Here is a 19,494-nt window from a genome sequence, read left to right as displayed (position 1 = left end):
CATTTTTCAATTCTGTGGATTTTCTATGTATGAGAAAACTATGACAAATCTGAAGGCACTACACTTAAAACACCGCATCGGTACAGCTGCGCCACTGTAGCGCTTAAGTAAAGATGCTCTTATGCAAATGGGAGGGCTTCTCCTGTTGGCCTAGTTAATCCAACTCTGTGAGAGGTTTAGCTATATCACTGGGAGAGGCTCTCCTACCAACACAGCACGGTCTACACCAGTGGTTAGGTTGGTATAACTACATCACGTAGGGGTGTGAACTTTTCACACTACTGAGCGATGTAGTTATACCAATGGGTCTGTAGTGTAGACCTACAATATAAATCTTTTGAATAGTAATTTGCTAAATAAATTGCAATAATTTAGCATTCTAAACTGTACAGCTATTTAATTGTTTGCAATGTTGTTGTAGCCATGTTGGTCCCAGGAGATTAAGAGACAATGTGGATGAGATAGTATTACTTACTGGTAGTATTACCTCATCCACTTTGTCTTAGCTATACTATAGACTAACTTACATGATCAGATTTACTGGTATAACCAATGGGAAAAGTGTTCAAAAAGGAAATAAATTTAAGGTCTCAGATTGCAAACTGTTTTACCATTATTTTAAAGACTCAAAACTATTCTTGAACAACTTCTGTGCCAAACAGATACATTAGTTCAGGGGTTCTCAAACTTAATTGCATTGCAACACCCTTCTGACGACAAAAATTACTACATGACCTGGAGGGGCAAAGCCATGGGGCTGGGGGGAAGACGCTGAAGTCCAAGGACTTTAGCCCCTGACAGGATGAAGCCCTCAGGCTTTAGCCCACGGCGGTGGGGCTTAGGCTTCAGCCCTGGACCCCAGAAAGTTTAAGCCAGCCTTGGCAACCCCATTAAAATGGGTCCTGACCCATTTTGGGGTCCCGACCCACAGTTTGAGAACCGCTGCATTAGTCAAATATAATTTCTACAACACTACACATAATATTCTATGTTTTATTTGTCTGATGTTCTCCAAAGCACTGTGTCAGATCAACACGGAAATTAAGTTTGCTTGATAGTACAAAGAGTCTGCAACTGTAGAAATGTAACCTGAAATATTTACACACTGTATTTCAGGAATTTGTTCAGTGGCACACAGTGTTCCAGCAATGACAAAAAATAGGGGCCAACAGCATAGTTTTGGTATCTATAGACAGGTGATATGGACTTTCCCACTGCTGCTGCCACTTCTTGGTACCTGCATCCCCCCACCTCCCAAAAAAAAACCAAAAAAAAAAAAACCCACTTCTTGACCATGATTTACAAAAGAGGGAATGTTTCTGTAACATCTGTTTTTCTCCCCTTCACTTATATTACTTCCTCCCTACCTGGGATTTTTTTCTCCCTTTCTCTTTCTCCCAGACTGCTCAGCCTCCTGTCACTCGCATTTTTCAGCCATTCTGTTTTATGCTAGTGTTTTTAAGAACTAATATGTCAGAGCTTGGGGGAATAACAATGTTGGATAGGACTACATGACATGTTCAAGGAAGATACACATCATAATACTAAAAGGAATCTGGATTGAGTAGCCATGGTGCAATCCCAGAATAGAAAGCACTTAGAATCATAGGACTGGAAGGTGCCCTGAGAGGCCTTGAAGTCAGCCTCCTGCATTCAAGGCAGGATTAAGTATTATCTAGACCAATGTTTCCTAAACTTGGGATGCTGCTTGTGTAGGGAAAGCCCCTGGCAGGCCAGGCCAGTTTGTTGATTGGCCGCGTCCACAGTCCAGCCGATCACGGCTCCTACTGGCCGTGGTTCGCTACTCCAGGCCAACGAGGGGCTGCTGGAAGCAGCGGACAATACATCCCTCAGCCCACGCCACTTCCAGCAGCTCCCATTGGCCTGGAGCAGCAAACCGCGGTCAGTGGGAGCCACGGTCGGCCGGACCTGTGGATGGGGCAGGTAAACAAACTGGCCTGCCAGGGGCTTTCCCTACACAAGCGGCGTCCCAAGTTTGGGAAACACTGATCTAGACCATCCCTGACAGGTCATTGTCTAACCTACTCATAAAAAATCTCCGATGATGAAGATTCCACAAGCAGCTTAGGCAATTTATTCCAGTGCTTAACACCTTGACAGTTAGGAGGCTTTTCCTAATGTCCAGACTAAACCTCCCTTGCTTCAGTTTGAGGCCACTGCTTCTTGTCCTATCCTCAGGGGTTAATGAGAACAATTTTTCTCCCTCCTTGTAATCTGTGCATAAACTACGCACCATAAATCAGCCATCAAAAAAGGAAGCTACTGACATTCCTTATAGGACTAAATTATAAACAATAGTCTTTTATATAACAAAATATGCTTTAAATACAAAGCCAAGAACTCCCTACCTACATACATAATATGCACCTACTGTGCAAATCATTTCATTGCAGAGATACCAACTATGTTAGTGAACTAAAAAAATGACACTCAGCTTGTAAAGCTATTTAAAAATACACTCTTGTCCAACTTTGGCAGCATGCACGAAGATCTACTTTCAGAGAAAAATAAATTTCAACCGATAAAATTCATCAACACGACTGAATTTATTAGTTTTATGGCTATTTAACAGCTATGAGTAAATCAGGAGGGTAACAGAAAACGTGAACTGATTCCCAACCCATAGAATCTCAGTGAAATCAATGGGCTATAAATCATCAAAGAATTTGGCCACTATGTACAAAGAAGATGCTACAACTTACTGCATGACATGAATTCCATTATGAGTATATATATGTAGGAATTCATCACAGCTATAGTGCACCCTGGAAGAAACTTGCAACTAAAGAAAGGAGTTTACAAATACGAAGAATATGAAAAGAGGGCTCCCCTTTCAGGCATTAGTTTTCTTTTCATTTCTGATTGAAGCTGCATTTTCATACTATTCAAAAAATGAGTAAAAATGGACTCTTTGGCCTTCTTTTTGAAATATTGTGAGGCTTCTCTTCTGAAACATTTAATTGGCTGGTTCAAGCCTTATCTTTTATGCAGATTACAGCAGTTGACATGAGCTATCACTTGTTCTCTGACTCCTTGTTTCATTTATCTCTCACCTCATGTAGCATCTCTGAATAGATATGATAGAAAGCCTACTGCTTGGCATGCACAAAACAAGACTGGACATAACCAGTAAGTATTCAAAAGAGGGAACAATCCAACACTGGAAAGGAAACAGAACTAGTATACTCAAGGTCTTTCCTATTTTCTGATTATTATTTTTTTTTTTGCCAGAGATTACATTATTTTTGAAAATGTAGGGCTTTTAAATATTTGTCTACACAAATATTTAGTTCACAGCAAGCAGAGGAGTGAATCTGCCCCACACTAGCCTGCTGCAGATTAACTCTCCCCATGGATCCTGACAACACATTAATGGATCATTAATGCACTTGTGTCTACTCCTGTTTCAAAGCGGACTAGACCAAAGTGCACTAATGAACTATTAATGCACTTCAGAGCTTGGTCCACAGAGTCAGTCCACAGCAGGCAGTGTGGGGCAGATTCACACCCTAGCTTGCCATGAACTAACTCTTCAGAGTTTTTCCATCTACTTCACCCAAATGCAAAAAGACTATGGAATTCCTTCAAGTACCCTCAAAACATGGCAAAAGCATACTATCATCACATAAAAAGGTAAAGAACTTAATTTCAGTGAGTGTGTTACCTGTATCCAGGGACAAAAATCGTAACAAAAACAAAACAAAAAGAGGCTCGTAAAAACAGGAACACTACACCTAGCTTCTTCCCTAGCTTTTGGCATGTAACCTTAGTGTTTCCATACCAACTCCTCTCTTCTCTACAGTGTTACACTTGTCCTCAGGCACACTCTTCATCTAGCTGTGGAGGTACATCTGCTTGTTTATGCTGCAGGCTTTGCATGTGCGAGTGAGACCTGCATACTGCATTCAAAAGCTATGACCTTACAAACAAGTATCTTTTAGTGCACATGCTGTTTTTCATCATAAGAGAATAGATACTCACAGTTCTTCATAATCAAAGTGTGACTCAACATAAAATGTATATTTCTCTTTCTGCACACTAAATACTAGATTCAGAGCAGTGGCTTGTTTGCACTATTTTAGGAAATTGCATGTATGTGCACATCAGCTTGCTTTCAGTTAGCATAACAGTAAGATATAGCTACTTTTTTCCCTTTCAGCAACAGCAATGACAATCCACAAGATAGTAGGTCTGCATCCATGTATTATTTCTATCAAAAAATCATTAATGCAATGCAAAATCATCACAGGAAAATTTCCCATTACATAAGAGCTAAAATAATTTACACAAACATCAAGGTCACTTTGATTTATTTCAAACCAGGAAACAATGGTCCTGTGATCATTATTCTAGTATAACAACATTGTATACATTAAACCAGGGGTTGGCAACCTTTGGCACGCGTCTCTCCAGTATAAGCAACTGCGGGTCGGGCCGGTTTGTTTACCTACCGCATCTGCAGGTTCAGCCGATCGCGACTCCCACTGGCCACAGTTCGCTGCTCCAGGCCAATGGGGGCGGCAGGAAGCAGCAGCCAGTAATTCTCTTGGCCTGTGCCGCTTCCCACCGCCCCCATTGGCCTGGGACGGTGAACCACCGTCAGTGGGAGCTGCGATCGGCTGAACCTGCAGGCGCAGAAGGTAAACAAACTGTCCTGGCCCGCCAGAGTGCTTACCCTGGCAAGCCGTGTGCCAAAGGTTGTCAACCCCTGAATTAAACTATACCAATGAATGTAGATATACATTTTTGTGATAGAGATTGTTGTACTTTTTCAGTTATTCAACATCCATGCAAAATGTCCAAGATAAACAGGTCTAGTGTATACTTCAGAGTAAAGAAGAAGAAAACAAGGAAAGACGACATGGGACTAAGCACTGGCGATGGAGCAAAGATTAAAGTTTATCTAGACGTCCCAAAACCTAAACAAATACTGTACCTGCGTTTTTAATTAGGCTAATGAAGAGCTTAGCCACAAGGGAAACTGTATGAAAAAAGAATTTGTGGGATTCCACAGAAGGTATTCCTTTTTCTTTTTATGAGACTAGAAAACAATATTAACATCATATGCTTTTATATAAAGATTTTTTTCCCTTTAGATGAAGCCATAAGTATTCCAAGGCTGGAGACTGGATAATGAAACAAAGCTTACTTTCCCTTTTCCCATATGTGGTAGTGGCAAAAGCCACGCACAAATTAATAGAAGATGTACAACTCAGTTGTAATACCATTCAAGTGAGACCACTAAGCAGAAGAATATTTTTTAGTGCAAGCCAATGGTTTCACCCTGGGCAGCTTCAGCATGGAACAGCTCCAGGTGGTTGGAGGTACGGTAGTTGTAGCTACAGGTGATCACCAGTGTCATTCCATTTGCAACACTGGGAGCAAACCAACAACTAATAATGGGAAACTATGTTCCCAGAACTTTTCTTTTCCTTAGCCAGTCAATGATTGGCTCCCATGAAACAGGAAACTGCTATATGCCCATCACTACAGAGGCAGCACTTCATAGCCCTGCGCAGAGAGAAGTCAGTGACTACTTTCAAGCCTCCTGTCTTCTATTCTTACTCTTTTAGCTGTTGCCCACTGAGTATCTGTTGTCACAGTCTAGACCAGGGGTCGGCAACCTTTCAGAAGTGCTGTACCTAGTCTTAATTTATTCACTTTAATTTAAGGTTCCACGTGCCGGTAATACATTTTAATGTTTTTTTTAGAAGGTCTCTCTCTCTATAAGTCTATATATTATAGAACTAAACTACTGTTGTAAACAAGTAAACAAGGTTTTAAACATGTTTAAGAAGCTTCACTTAAAATTAAATTGAAATGCTGATCTTACACCGCCAGCCTGCTCAGCCCGCTGCCAGCCTCGAGTTCCGTTCACCTAGGCTGGCAGCGGGCTGAGCGGGGCCTGTGGCAAGAACCCCAGCTGACAAGGGGCCGGCAGCCAGAACCTCGGACCAGCAGCGGACTGAGCGGGGCCGGGACCCCAGACCAGCTACAGGCTGAGCGGGGTTCCGGCTGCTGGCTCCTGCCAGCCAGGGTCCCAGCTGCTGGCCCCGCTCAGCCCACTGCCGGTCTGGGGTCATGGCCCTGCTCACATACAGTGGGTACTTACCTTCTCCCTGGTTCTGGCCCGTTCTCTTCCTCTCTCTCTGCACTGAGCTGAGGGTGGGGGTGCAGTAGCAGGCTGGAGGTTGGAGTGCAGGGTCTGGCCAGGAGCTAGAATGAGGGAGGGGGCTCAGGGTTGGCTGTGGAGCACTTACCTGGGCAGCTCCCACTTGGTGCGAGGGGTGCAGGTGGGAATGTAGAGGGGGGTGCAGGAGCTCCCGTTTGGTGCTTAGGATGGGGATGTGGGGGGGGTGCAAGACTCAGGACAAGGTGTGTGAGAGGAGGGTGCAGGAGTCAGGGCAGAGAGCTGGAGGTGTGTGAAGTGGGTGCAGGAGTGAGGGAATGGTGTGTAGGGGGCCGGGTATGTGTGGGGGGTGCCAGAGTCAAGGCTGGGATCTTGGGGGGAGTGCAAGGGGCTGGGGTGTGGGCTAGGATCAGGGGGGCACTCCCAACCCCCTGCCCTGAGCGGTTCAAGGCAGGGGGCTGGAGGGATACACCCTGATTCCATACACCCCTTCCCCAAGGCCCCGCTCCTGCCTCTTCTCCACCTCCTTCCCTGTCTGAGCAGCAAGGGCGCTGGGGCTCCTCTTCTCTCCTCCCTCGCAAGGGCCATTGGCAGCAGAGAGAGAGGAGGCATGGCACGACACAGCACACTGGGGGAAATTTGGGAGAGGGAGAAGCTTGGCTGCCAGCGGAGCCTGCCCTATAGCAGCAGCTGGCAGGACCAAGCTTGCTTCTGCCCCCTGCCACCACCAGAGAGAGTGGGGGCCAGGCAGGAGAAAAACAGGCTGGGACAGGCAGAATTTTTGATGGCACACTGCTGCCTGCCAGGGTCCCGTCCATCGGCCCCCATCAGCCCGCTTCCGGGGTTCAGCAGTGGGCTGAGCGGGGCCAGTGGCGGCCGCAATGTGCCATTAAAAATTGGATTGCATGCCATCTTTAGCACGCATGCCATAGGTTGCTGACCCCTAGTCTAGACACACCAGTTAATCTGTTCCTATCAGCAGAACTCCACTGAGCAGGGAAGGGAAAGAGAGGGAAAGGGAAAAGAGAGACTCAGAGGGAAGGGGAAGATAAATGGGGAGAGAAAGCCATGGGAAAGAGCTAGTAGAGAGGTCAAGACTTTGGGGATAGCACATTGTCAGAGACTAAAGAGAAGGGAAGTGAAAAAAAAACAGCAATGAGAGAAGAGAAAGATGAAGAAAAAAGGGCAGATGAAAATACAGAGAGCAAGAGAAAGGACAAAAACAGGTGAGCCATGGCAATTTGCCATGAGTAAGGCTATGATTTAGTCACAGAGGTTGCAGAAGTCACAGAATCCATGACTTTTAGTGACCTCTGTGACTTCAGTCTGTGGTGGTCAGAAGCTGCAGGGTTCCCTGCCATGCACAGGGGCAGGAGCTGCAGGGCACCACCAGCACCTCTGAAGGCCCCCGGAGCTCCAAGGCTACAGGCAGAAGGGGAACCCCCAAAGCCGCTGCAAGCAACAGAGAACCCCCCCCCAGCTCCCAGCGGTGGGAGGGGGACCCCCCAGCTCCCAGCCCCCCATGGGTAGTGGAGGATCCTGGAGCTGCAGGTGGCAGGGATATCCCGCAGTCCCCAGCTGCTGCAGGCAACTCCTAGCCCCTGCACAGCTGCCCCGCTTCAGGTGGTATGGGGACCCATAGATCCTCATTTTGTCAGGGATACTTTTATTAAAAGTCATGGACAGGTCACAGCATCCGTGTATTTTTCTTTTTTGCCCGTGACCTGTCCATGACTTTTATTAAAAATATCCATGATAAAAACTTAGCTTTAGCCATGAGCACTAGGGAATGGCATAGGGATCTATGCCCAGCTATTTAACAAAAATTCCTAGTTCTCAGTTCAGAAATCAGTGGTTTTCTTCCAATTATTTTATGTATAACCCTCCGGTAGCGCAAGAAGATGCGCTCTGCTTAATTTTAGTTTGCTGTGAGTAATAGTTCTTCCAAGTCCTGAACTCAAGTGTTTGCAATTGTAAGAGGAGGAGAAAGTGCCTTTCAAATATTTTGTTTTTTAGCCTATTTTAAGCAAATCATTCAACAGATCACTAGACAGAAGATTTTCTTACTGGTTATGAGTACATACAAGGCTGAAAAGCAAGTTGGTGTTGGACTGGTTGGCTCCCTCCCCCAAAGCTGAGATTGAACTGCATTACATACCAACAATGCAAGTGGATAAGGCTGATCCCGAGGTGATTCTAAGCCACAGCAAATATGATTCATGATTCCTTATTCACCAAACTCAAGTAGACAAGTGAATTTGTCAAGTGTTATCTTAGTTTTATTTATATATTAATATACAATTAATTGCAGAACATAATGTAATTGTGTATATGCAATTGCAATTTAATATGTATAAAATAGAATTGATTTATATTAAATTATATTCTTTTATATTAAACTCATATGAAATGTTTCCCAGTTCTTCTTAAATAACCATCTCAGTATTCAGTTTGAGAAAGATTTTAGTTACAATCTGCTTCTGATGAAGGGACAGTTAGGAGAACCACACTGTTCAGTTCATGTTGTTCTTTGAAATGACTGTACATCACCTCAAAATGCTTGGAAGTCAACATAATTTCATATCTTTCGTGACACCACAGTATAAACAAAAGGTGATAAGCCTTGCAGGATATAAGGGTAGTTTCACCTCTTGAATTTGGAGGAGCATGAAGAACTGGAGTTTGCGATTTGATACTAAAGCAGAAGTATGAACTAACCATTTAGACACTGCATTTCAAAAAAGATCAGATTTCAGATCAGTAGCCTGTAAAATAGCTAACAGAGTACTAGTACCCTTTGGCCGTGAAAAACATTACTACGGTGACTTCAAAGCAATGAATTACGCATACATATTCCACAACAGGTTAGGTCAATTACTGTAGAATTTTCAAAAGCACACAAGTGATGTAGAAGCCTAAGCTCCAATTTCAAAAGTGACAATCCATAGGTGCATTTGTGTTAACTGTGTTGGTCCCATATTATTAGAGACATGGGAGTGAGGTAATATCTTTTACTGAACCAACTTCCGTTGGTGAGAGAGACAAACTTCTGAGCTTACACAGAACTTGGTCCAATAAAAAATATTACCTCACCCACCTCGTCTCTAACTCTGAGGAGCCAAAGTCCATGGGACTTAGCCTCCTAAGCCTCTATGTCACTTTTGAAATTGAGACATAAGGCTTGTACAAAGTGAGATAATGCACTCTACCAGGATTAGATTTCTAAAGTGTACTGAGGTGATATGTATTACTTGGTTAGTGTAGTGTACTTGCTGGTGGGCGCTAAAGGTTCTCTACTGCAGTGGTCCTCAAAGCCAGTCCATCGCTTGTTCAGGGAAAGCCCCTGGCGGGCCGGGCTGGTGTGTTTACCTGCCATGTCCACAGGTTCAGCTGATCACGGCTCCCACTGGCCACGGTTCGCCGCTCCAAGTCAATGGGGGCTGCAGGAAGGGCAGCCAGCACATCCCTCGGCCCGCAACACTTCCCACAGCCCCCATTGGCCTGGAGCGGTGAACCACGGCCAGTGGGAGCCATGATCGGCCGCACCTGTGGACGTGGCAGGTAAACAACCCAGCCCAGCCGCCAGGGGCTTTCCCTGAACAAGCGGTGGACTGGCTTTGAGAAACACTGCTCTACTGCACAGAACTAGAGTAAAGTGTGCTATGGAACTTTTAGTGCACACCAGCAGAATCTACAAAAGACCAAGTAATGAGCAGCATGTTAGTGTGCTTCAGAAATGACACCCAAGAAGACCACATTAGTGCACTGTGTAGACATTCCCTTAGAGGCTTTTGAAAAAAAACAAAACATTCCCATAATCACTAGAGCTTATCTCCAAAAAACACTACTTTTTTTGTGAACTGCCTTTTATACAAAAAATCAATCATAGCCAATAATAAATTTCTAGGCATCAAATACTGAAAAAATCACTGTAAAGAAAGATATTTGGAGTGTATTTGCCAGTATCAGAGAGTAGCCAAACAGGTGACAGTTGTTCTCTTTTCACCTGTTTTACTAGGGAGAGAAATAGCTTTCAAATCCATTGGACTAAAGTAGCGTTTCCCGAACTTGGGACACCGCTTGTTTAGGGAGCTGCAGGAAGTGGCACGGGCCGAGGGATGTACTGGCCACTACCTCCAGTGACCCCCATTGGCCTGGTGCAGTGAACCGTGGCCAGTGGGAGCTGCTATAGGCAAGTAAACAAACTGGCCCGGCCCGCCAGGGGCTTTCCCTACACAAGCGGCATCCCAAGTTTGGGAAACATTGGACTAAAGGATTTTGGATACTTCGGTAGCTAACCAGATTCCTGACTGTAGTTCATCTCTCCTTTGTTAAACTAAATTAGCAAACATTTCATCTTCAGTTCAAACACTAATTTAATATTGCAATAGCATATCAATTGTTTGTAGAAAATTAAATTAAAGATAAATTACAGTGACAAAGTGGCAGATTTAAGATAAGAAAACTCAGAATTAAGGCTTTCACTTTGTCCCTAACCTACAATACTGTTTTGTTATTGCAAGGAACTATATATTTTTACTTCAGTTGTGCAAGTTACTGCAGAACATATGAGTTACAGATAGCGAAGGTTTAAACCATGAAATTGTGGCTTTTGTCTTTTTCAATCAGGCCAGCAACATCAAAAATAAAACAATGGCATTTGTGAATATTTTTTTTGGACAAGATAGAAGAGAACAAATAATTTTCACTATGGTCCATATCTAGTCTGGTAATCTTCTTGATCAGACAAAACGCAAACAACAATATGATTCTTTCACAGATGTAACAGGTTTCTTAAAAGTGCTTAGACTATTGTTTTCATAATGAAAAGGAACATAACCATATTTAGAAGCATAATATACCATTTCTGTGACAAAAGTTCAAGAGCTGCCTTCAAACTTCAGCTCCTCAAGGATAGGTTTTGGTTTCTGATTAAAAGGATGTACTGTTTACTGTTCCTTTGCACTCAACAGTGGCTGGTTACTAAGTTGCCCTACAAATGATCAGTTGAGCAATCCTAATAACGCTCACAATACAAGAACAAGATGATACCCAATTAAATTTAAAGGCAATAAATATAAAGCTGAAAAAATGTTGTTTCAATGCATGCTATATGCAGGATTAAACCATGGAACTCATTACCACAAGATTACTGCACAATAGCAGGGGCAGCGATGAATGAGGTGGCATAAAGGTCATTTGGGAATGGGAGATGTTGGTGAAAGACTGAACTCTTAGGGCATGGACTGTCTTTTTTTTCTCTGTGTTTCTACAGTGCCTAACATAACAGGATCCTGGTCCATGGTGCTACGGTAATAAAATTCCCCAGGATCTCCCACCTGGAGCTGCTAATATCTGAACTGCCTTGGAATGGCTAACAACCTTCTGTGAAATATATTCTGTATTTTTTAGGGGGAAAAGATGATGAAGCAGTAAGTTAATGGCATAAGAAAAAAAAACTATGTTAGAACACCAGGATGCATCTGAAAATCATAAAAATAAAAAGGCATTTAAGATTATATGAACTTTCCCTCAATTACACATTTTATACATTAAAAATTAAGATAGAAGAGGCTCATCCTTTTATTTAAAGTTTAACCTTGTGGATTTATACCACAATTACATGTCCACAGAGCTCCCACTCAGTTCCATGAGAATTTACTCAAACATTATGTTAGTGAGCATGGTACCAATACCTAGATACAGTAACTGGAATACAAAAAGAGGCCTCTGAAATATAACAAGAAGGATATTTATTTCTGTATATCCTGAGTATTTTTTACAGCCCTCCAGGAACAAGTCTCATCCAAATCAAGGAGCAGAAGAAGCTGAAGTTGAGCAATTATTTGTATGTTGGCAGGCAAAACTATCCCACCCTTCCCTCACCTGAAAAATTATCTGTTAATTGTCTAAGTACCAACACCCAAAAGAGCTGCACAGTAATTTTAGGGGATGAATTCAATGCGTCTCAGATCCCATGTTGAGAATGCAGCACAAGCCGATTTTAAAAAGTCAGGCGTTCCCCCTCCACCAGTGTTTTCCCTGTGAACTGAGCATAAAATTCTACACTGTCCTGAGAGACTTTTCATAACAGAAGTGAATATTAGCTATATAATATAACTTTTTTAATCTATATTTTAATCTGGAATGGATCTCTAGGGAAAGAGGTCAGCCTACTTTACCTACCTCTGATGATCTCGATAATCCATCAATATGGATAATATCAGTTTTACTGGCCAGACGGGAGGAAACAATTACTAGATACTTGTGTGAGCAACAGGAAATAGAGATGGATATAACTGTGAAAACTGCATAAGGATGCATGCAGTTCTAGGGGTGGAAAACTCTTGAAAGGATATACATTTGCAAGATGACCCCTCAACTCGGTTTCTTTTAATTTTGCTAAAAGTGCATCCAGGAAAGGTTCAGAAGATATCATTTTAGAGAGATTCAGAGTCCAGAGGGCTGATCTAAAGAGGCTGAGGGCTGCGTTTCATGTACGGTAGTGTTGTGTATAGAGGACACGGAAAAGTCCCTAAAGAATTAACTAATCTAGCTCTGATAATCTAAGAACTACATACAATAGAACTATCGAAAAGGCACTAATGGTCTGTAGCACAGATCCAGAAACAATAAGATGCTCCCTGTATGTTATCTGCAACAACAGAACTGAAGGTTACATTTTCTTCCCCCTGCTTGTAATTATATTGACTGCGTGCATACTTTACTTGTGTTAACCTAAAGGTGTAATAACTGTTTCCTCAAGCCTAGTCAATACGGTTTGCATTGTCAGTATCAATGAATTATAAAGTTCATCATATAAGTCTGGTAGGCTGATCTATTTCCCTTGCTGACCAACTGATATATAAGACTGTCTCCCGAAATTTTTCAAATTTTTCTGAAAAGAAAATATGAAGAGCTTATTTACGCCCTGATTTTCTGCTACTATGAATTCTGTTTGGACTAACTTCTTAATAATCTTGTGGGTTTACAACAGAGTCAGTCAATGGAGCCAAATTATCTATATTAATCAGCATTCCAAAACTGTCTCCAGTAGGTGAATAATGCATAAAGTTTGGCTAGAACATTGGAGCTTCAAATTTCAAATGAAGCATAGATCAAATCTCATCAGGTCTGCTGGTAGCTAATGGTCATTGTGCAGCAGTGTTTGGGATCCTCACTCCTTTTTTAAAAGCTTGAACCTCTTATAACAAAACCCTAAAGGGACTGAATCCAGCGCCTCTTGACTCTAAAAGCATGAGCCTTTAGTGCTTGACCTAATAGACTGAGTCCATTAGCTTGGAGGTAGCAGCCAAATCAAGTCTCCATGTATGGTCTAGCCACCATAGGGGGACAGAGGGAAATGCTGTTACCATGTGTTACAGGATAACACTATGCAACTTCACTTACAAATTTATTACACACATTTAACCATTACTTCCTCAAACAATGAATGAGACCCAATTTTATTTAAATTGTAACATTTATGTTTGTCAATATATTGTTTCCAAGGACACTGATTCAATATTTTTACCTAATTTGTTTTCATTGTTTGAGGATCTTTTCTTCTCATTAGACATTTTAAATATATAATGCTATTTTAAAAGATTAATGCTATAGAAAGTTTGCAGAGAAAAATAATAAAAATGAGTTATTTAAAATGTAAGAAAAATTTCTTTAAAAAGGTACAGTAATACTAAGACTACCATAAACCTACAGTAATGGAATGCTGAGAACCTTTATATTTTTCATATTGTGAACAAACAAGGGGACCAGGTTCCTTGACATTCTGATTGTTTTTATCCTCTCTTTTTGAACATAACAGGAAAAATACTGAAAGGCTAAAAAGAGTACAAAAATAATTTTAATGCAAATTAAATAATTTATCAATACATTTTGCCATAAAAATAGGTTTAAGACAATTCAATAATAAAACTCATAGTTGTGCAACAGATAAGACAACAGACCAAATTCTGCTCAGTTACACTTGTGCAGTCTTTTGAAAGTAGTGCAGTTACAAGTGAAGCTGTACAGAACTTGGCCCATTAATATCAAGGAAAGATTTGATAGCTTTTATAAGAATTCAGCCACACTATAGAAAGGCTACAACTGAAAGGAGAATCCATAGTTTCTATTACTATTTAGTTTAGACATTCAACCAGAAAGTGGGAATTGATGAGTTCTCATAGTAGTTGTGCTTTAACTATTAACACAGAAGCAAACAAATATTTGTTAGTAAATAGTTACATTATTGGATAACTGTGGAAACAGTCATTCTTTTCACCACCAAATGAGGAATTAGCTATAAATGAGAAATATAGAATAAATGAAAAATAGCAAATCATGTTTTATGGCCACTGTTTTTAAAATGCTCTGTCAAAAATATTTTACTTAACATACTTTAAACAGCCGTTTACTGCTTTACACTTTGCCAAAACAAATACTAGGAAGTTAAGAAAATTGATCATCTTTTCAAATTGTTACCTCAACGATATCTGAGTTGGTTCTGCTCTCATGGGGTTCATTGTATTCTGTGTATTTGAGTAGAACTTTGTCCATATCAGTGCTGGCATACTGAAAGAGTTTGTTAGAGCTGTTAAAAATGATGAGTGCTATTTCACAGTCACAGAGCACACTAAGTTCGTATGCCTTCTTCATTAATCCAAATTTCCTCTTCGTAAAGGTCACCTACACAAGAAAGAAGAGTAGAGGTTTTTCAAATGACAGAACAAAATTTTGAATGGCTATAATTAACACATTAAAATGGAGTGTCAGTTGAGAGCTGGCACTTCAAAATCCCTGTAACAAAACATTTACTGTAAGCATGCAAGCAAGTTTAACGTTCACTGTGAATTCTCATTTCTCCTACTCAAATATACAGTCACAATATTAACATAGTGTTATACAAGTGAAATAGAAGTTTGTGGGGCCAGTACCTTCTACAAAAAACTTAACTATACAAGAGCCAAACTCTATTAATTGTAATCAATAAAATTAATCAAAACTGCTAAATGGATCTGTCCCCAGAAACAAGGGAGGCCAGATATATTGAGAGGGTCACACTTGGTGAGCTCTTTATAACTGATCCATGCAGTGTCATTATCTACTTACCCCTTATTGTCACTGAAAATTAAGATTTTAATTAGGGCTGTCAGTTAACTATAGTTAAACTCACACAATTAGCTCAAAAAAATTAACAGAATAAAACACAAATGTTTTCCTACATTTTCAAAGATATTGATTTCTTTTAAAACAGAATACAAAGTGTACAGTGCTTACTTTATACTATTTTATTACAAATATTTTCACTGTAAAAATGATAAAAGAAATAGTATTTTTCAATTCACCTCATACAAGTACTGTAGTGCAATCTATTGTGAAAGTGCAACTTACAAATAGATTTTTTTTGTTACATAACTACACACAAAAACAAAAAGTCCACTCAGTCCTACCTCCTGTTCAGCCAATCATTAAGACAAACAAATTTGTTTACATTGACGGGAGATACTGCTGTCTGCTTCTTATTTACAATATCACCTGAAAGTGAGAACAGGCATTTGCATGGCACTTCTATAGCCAGCACTGCAAGGTATTTACGTGCCAGATATGCTAAATATTCGTATGTCCTTCATGCTTCAGCCACCATTCCGGAGGACATGCTTCCATGCTGATGATGTTCATTAAAAAAAAATAGTGTGTTAATTAAATTTGTGACTGAACTCACTGGGGGAGAGTTGTATGTTCCCTGCTCTGTTTTGCACACATTCTGCCATATATTTCATGTTATAGCAGTCTTGGATGATGACATGTTGTTTATGAACACTGTGACGGCAGAACTGACAAAATGCAAAGAAGGTACCAAAGTGAGATCTAAAAATAGCAACAGCACTGGACCCAAGGTTTAAGAATCTGAAGTGCTGTCCAAAATCTGAGAGGGACAAGGTGTGGAGCATGCTTTTAGAAGTCTTAAAAGAGCAACACTCAGATGCAGAAACTACAGAACACGAACCGCCAAAAAAAGAAAATCAACCTGCTGGTGGCATCTGACTCAGATGATGAAAATGAACATGTATCAGTCCGCTCTGCTTTGGATCATCATCATCACACAATACCCGTCATCAGCATGGATGCATATCCTCTGGAATGGTGGTTAAAGCATAAAGGGACATATGAATTTTTAGTACATCTGGCATGTAAATATCTTGCTACACTGACTACAACAGTGCCATACAAACAACTGCTCTCACTTTCAGGTGACACTGTAAACAAGAAGCGGGCACCATTATCTCCTGCAAATGTAACCAAACTTGTTTGTCTGAGTGACTGGCTGAAGTAAGACAGACTTGTAGGCTCTAAACTTTTACATTGTTTAATTTTTGAATGCAGTTATTGTTTTGTACATAATTCAACATTTCTAATTTCAATTTTCATGATAAAGAGATTGCACTACAGTACTTATATTAGGTGACCTGAAAATACTATTTCTTTTGTATTTTACAGTGCAAATATTTGTAATAAAAAATGAAGATAAAGTGAGCACTGTACACTTTGCATTCTGTGTTGTAACTGAAAACATTTGAAAACATAGAAAACATCCAAAAATATTTAAATAAATGATATTCTACTATTGTTTAAGAGTGTGATTAATCATGATTAATGTTTTAATTGCTTAACAGCCCTAATTTTAATATATATTATGGAAAAGCATAGAAAGCAGAACAAAAGTTGACAAGATCAAATGCCTCTAGGCCGATTATTATATTTAAATACTCTAAAAATACATTTACTTTCTTCGTTCAGTATTTCTTAGTGAGTTATTTTAGAATGGGAACTGCAAGCACTTTGATAAGTAGACAGGCAAAATGTTCTCATTTCATGGTAGCTTTAGTGTAAGTTCCTCTATACCCTCAGCTATTTTGGAACAGCAATTCCCTTCACTCAAAGAAACAGATATACAGACAGTAACCATTTACTAGGGGAACCTTGGATTACGGAACAGCTATGCTGCAGTATATTAGGATAGGAACCTTTTTTATATCACAGGTCAGGTACTTATATGAGTTAAAATGCTGAAGTAAGCTTTAATCCTAGATTTACAAAATACAAAGGAAAATTCTTGGTACATTAATGCTCTATAAAAAACAACATCAATGTCTTCACATAGTCTGGTGTATTATAGGTAGTTGGAAGACAAGAGCAAGACAACCACTACCAAAACAAATACTGCTCCTAATCTGGATATTCTTGAATTGAGGACCTACAGTGAACTAGTTTTATCTCCAGTCTTAAGAGAATTCAGTGATCAAGGACTCAAGCGAAGGAAAGTCACTTATAAACATTGGTCTTGCTCCCTTCTTACTAATCTAAGAGCTATTCTCTACTATTGCCTCACCTCAGACTGTGCTCCCCATTACAATTAAACTTAATAGATACATTTTATAATATGTTTTTGTTATGTCACATATTGAAGTTACTTTGTCAAGAGCATCCTAAATTTAATCTACCATATCAAACTCATTTTATGTATACATTTCTACAGCACATTTACAGTTGCACAGGATTATTATTTCTTGGACTGGAACTGCACATTGGCCCCAAATGCACTCATTGCACAATTATGATTTTGGGAAATGAAAAGTAATTCTTTTTACCAGCTGCTCTTTTGTTTTTTGTTTTGTTTTTTAACCCTGAGCAGCAAGTGTCATCTGTCTCATCCTCTTTTTAACTCTTGGTAGAGTTAAACAGACTGATAACTTTAAGGCTAGAAACATGAAAAAAACAAGATGACAAATTTCACCACTAAAATTTTAACGTGCAAAACTATTTAGGAAATACTAAACTGTCAAACAGTTATATTACAAACATATGTTTCCACATGTTTTTGGTTTGGATACATTTTCTAGGACAATTTTCAGTAAAGTATCTCTAAACATCTCTAAGCATCATTTTTAGTGGATGAGAACAACTAACTACTGGATTGAAAAATTCTCCTCCAACCATGCTGAAAATGTATACCAGCAAAATAAAAAACATTTTTAAACAATAAGGTATACATTCTCAGAGTTGAACCTTGTCAACCAAAATACATAGCTTTCTTTATTTTCAGTCTTAGGTAACTTTAAGAATATATTTTTCATCAGTGGAAATTCATTGCTCACTTTCTCTTCCTTGAATTTTTTCAGTAAAACATAAATGTGTTAAAAAAGCAAGATTTACCAAGTCTATCAAGTGCTCTGAAGAAATACTCCCACACTATATCATATTCCTCAGTACATTACATAAGACCAGCCATACTGGGTCAGACCACTTGTCCACCTAGCCCACTATCCTGTCTCTGACAGCGGCCAATGCCATATACTTCAGAGTGAATGAACAGAACAGGGCAATTTTTTGAGTACTTCTGCCATGTTAAGAGTTTACAGACTCCACTTTGTACCTATAAATTGCTAAGTTTCGACTAACCGACTGTCACACGGTAGCTGGCTAGAAGGGCAAAAACATGAAACACTATCCAATACTTTTGGTTTGCCAATGTTAATTGAAGTCTCAATCCTAGATTAATACAAATTCAGCTTGCCAACCTATACTCATTCTCCCTAAATCAGCTCCCACATTCTGAACACTAATGAACTTGCCCACAGACCACCACTTGAAGATGAAGCAGTTACACTAAGGTAGATTTTTTTTAACCTAATGGACAGATCTGCCAAAAGTAATTTAACTCATTGTAAAGTATTTTACCAAATGAAATGATATCATGTACCATTTTATTACTCAGGCACCTGAAATTTTAGCTAAAATTCAGAAACAACAAACAGAACTTCTGGGCTTCCAAATGATACCGTGATCAAGCACTCAACACAAACAATTGCTCGAGAATGAAGGAACTCTCCAAATAATTTTGTAATTTAAAATAAAATGTATTTCATTTAAATTAGATCACACAAAGAATATAAGATTAAATATTTCAAACAGCAGTTGGCTTCATGTGAATTTACTTCAAAAAGACATTTTTCTTTTCAGATGTTCCAGAAGAAATTAGGCACAATTATAAAATCTTTGCTTATATATTTTACACAAGCTTGCCCTTCACTTTTAAAGTGAAGCAACTCTGCTCTTGAGAAGCCTGGTCATTTCCCCTAGGTTGTTCCCCTCCCGCCCCCAACCACCCAATCTCAGTGAAAAATAAAAGTATGTTCAAATCCCCAAACCCATGACAAAGAAAGGAGGACACCTAAACATCTCCCTTATTACAAGCCAATAAGGAAGCTAAGAATGCTGGGTAAAATTTTCAGAAGTGCCTAAAGCCCATTTTAAAAAAGTAACTTAAGCACTTATGAGCC

General features: G+C 40.0%; 1 protein-coding gene across 6 annotated transcripts in view; it reads right to left on the bottom strand.

The window, feature by feature from the left end:
- The window catches only part of MEF2A (myocyte enhancer factor 2A), a 141,751-nt gene that overhangs the window by 73,082 nt on the left and 49,175 nt on the right, over window positions 1-19,494 (bottom strand). For all 6 annotated transcript variants that reach the window (XM_050967146.1, XM_050967150.1, XM_050967147.1 and 3 more), the window contains one exon: window positions 14,636-14,839. In XM_050967146.1, the coding sequence (XP_050823103.1) occupies window positions 14,636-14,839 (204 nt within the window). The remainder of the gene's footprint in view (window positions 1-14,635; window positions 14,840-19,494) is intronic.

The sequence above is a fragment of the Gopherus flavomarginatus genome, chromosome 9 (genome assembly GCF_025201925.1).
Source record: "Gopherus flavomarginatus isolate rGopFla2 chromosome 9, rGopFla2.mat.asm, whole genome shotgun sequence".
Taxonomy (NCBI): domain Eukaryota; kingdom Metazoa; phylum Chordata; order Testudines; family Testudinidae; genus Gopherus; species Gopherus flavomarginatus.
The sequence above is the reverse complement of the archived record's forward strand: the minus strand, read 5'-3'. Positions and strand labels throughout refer to the sequence as shown.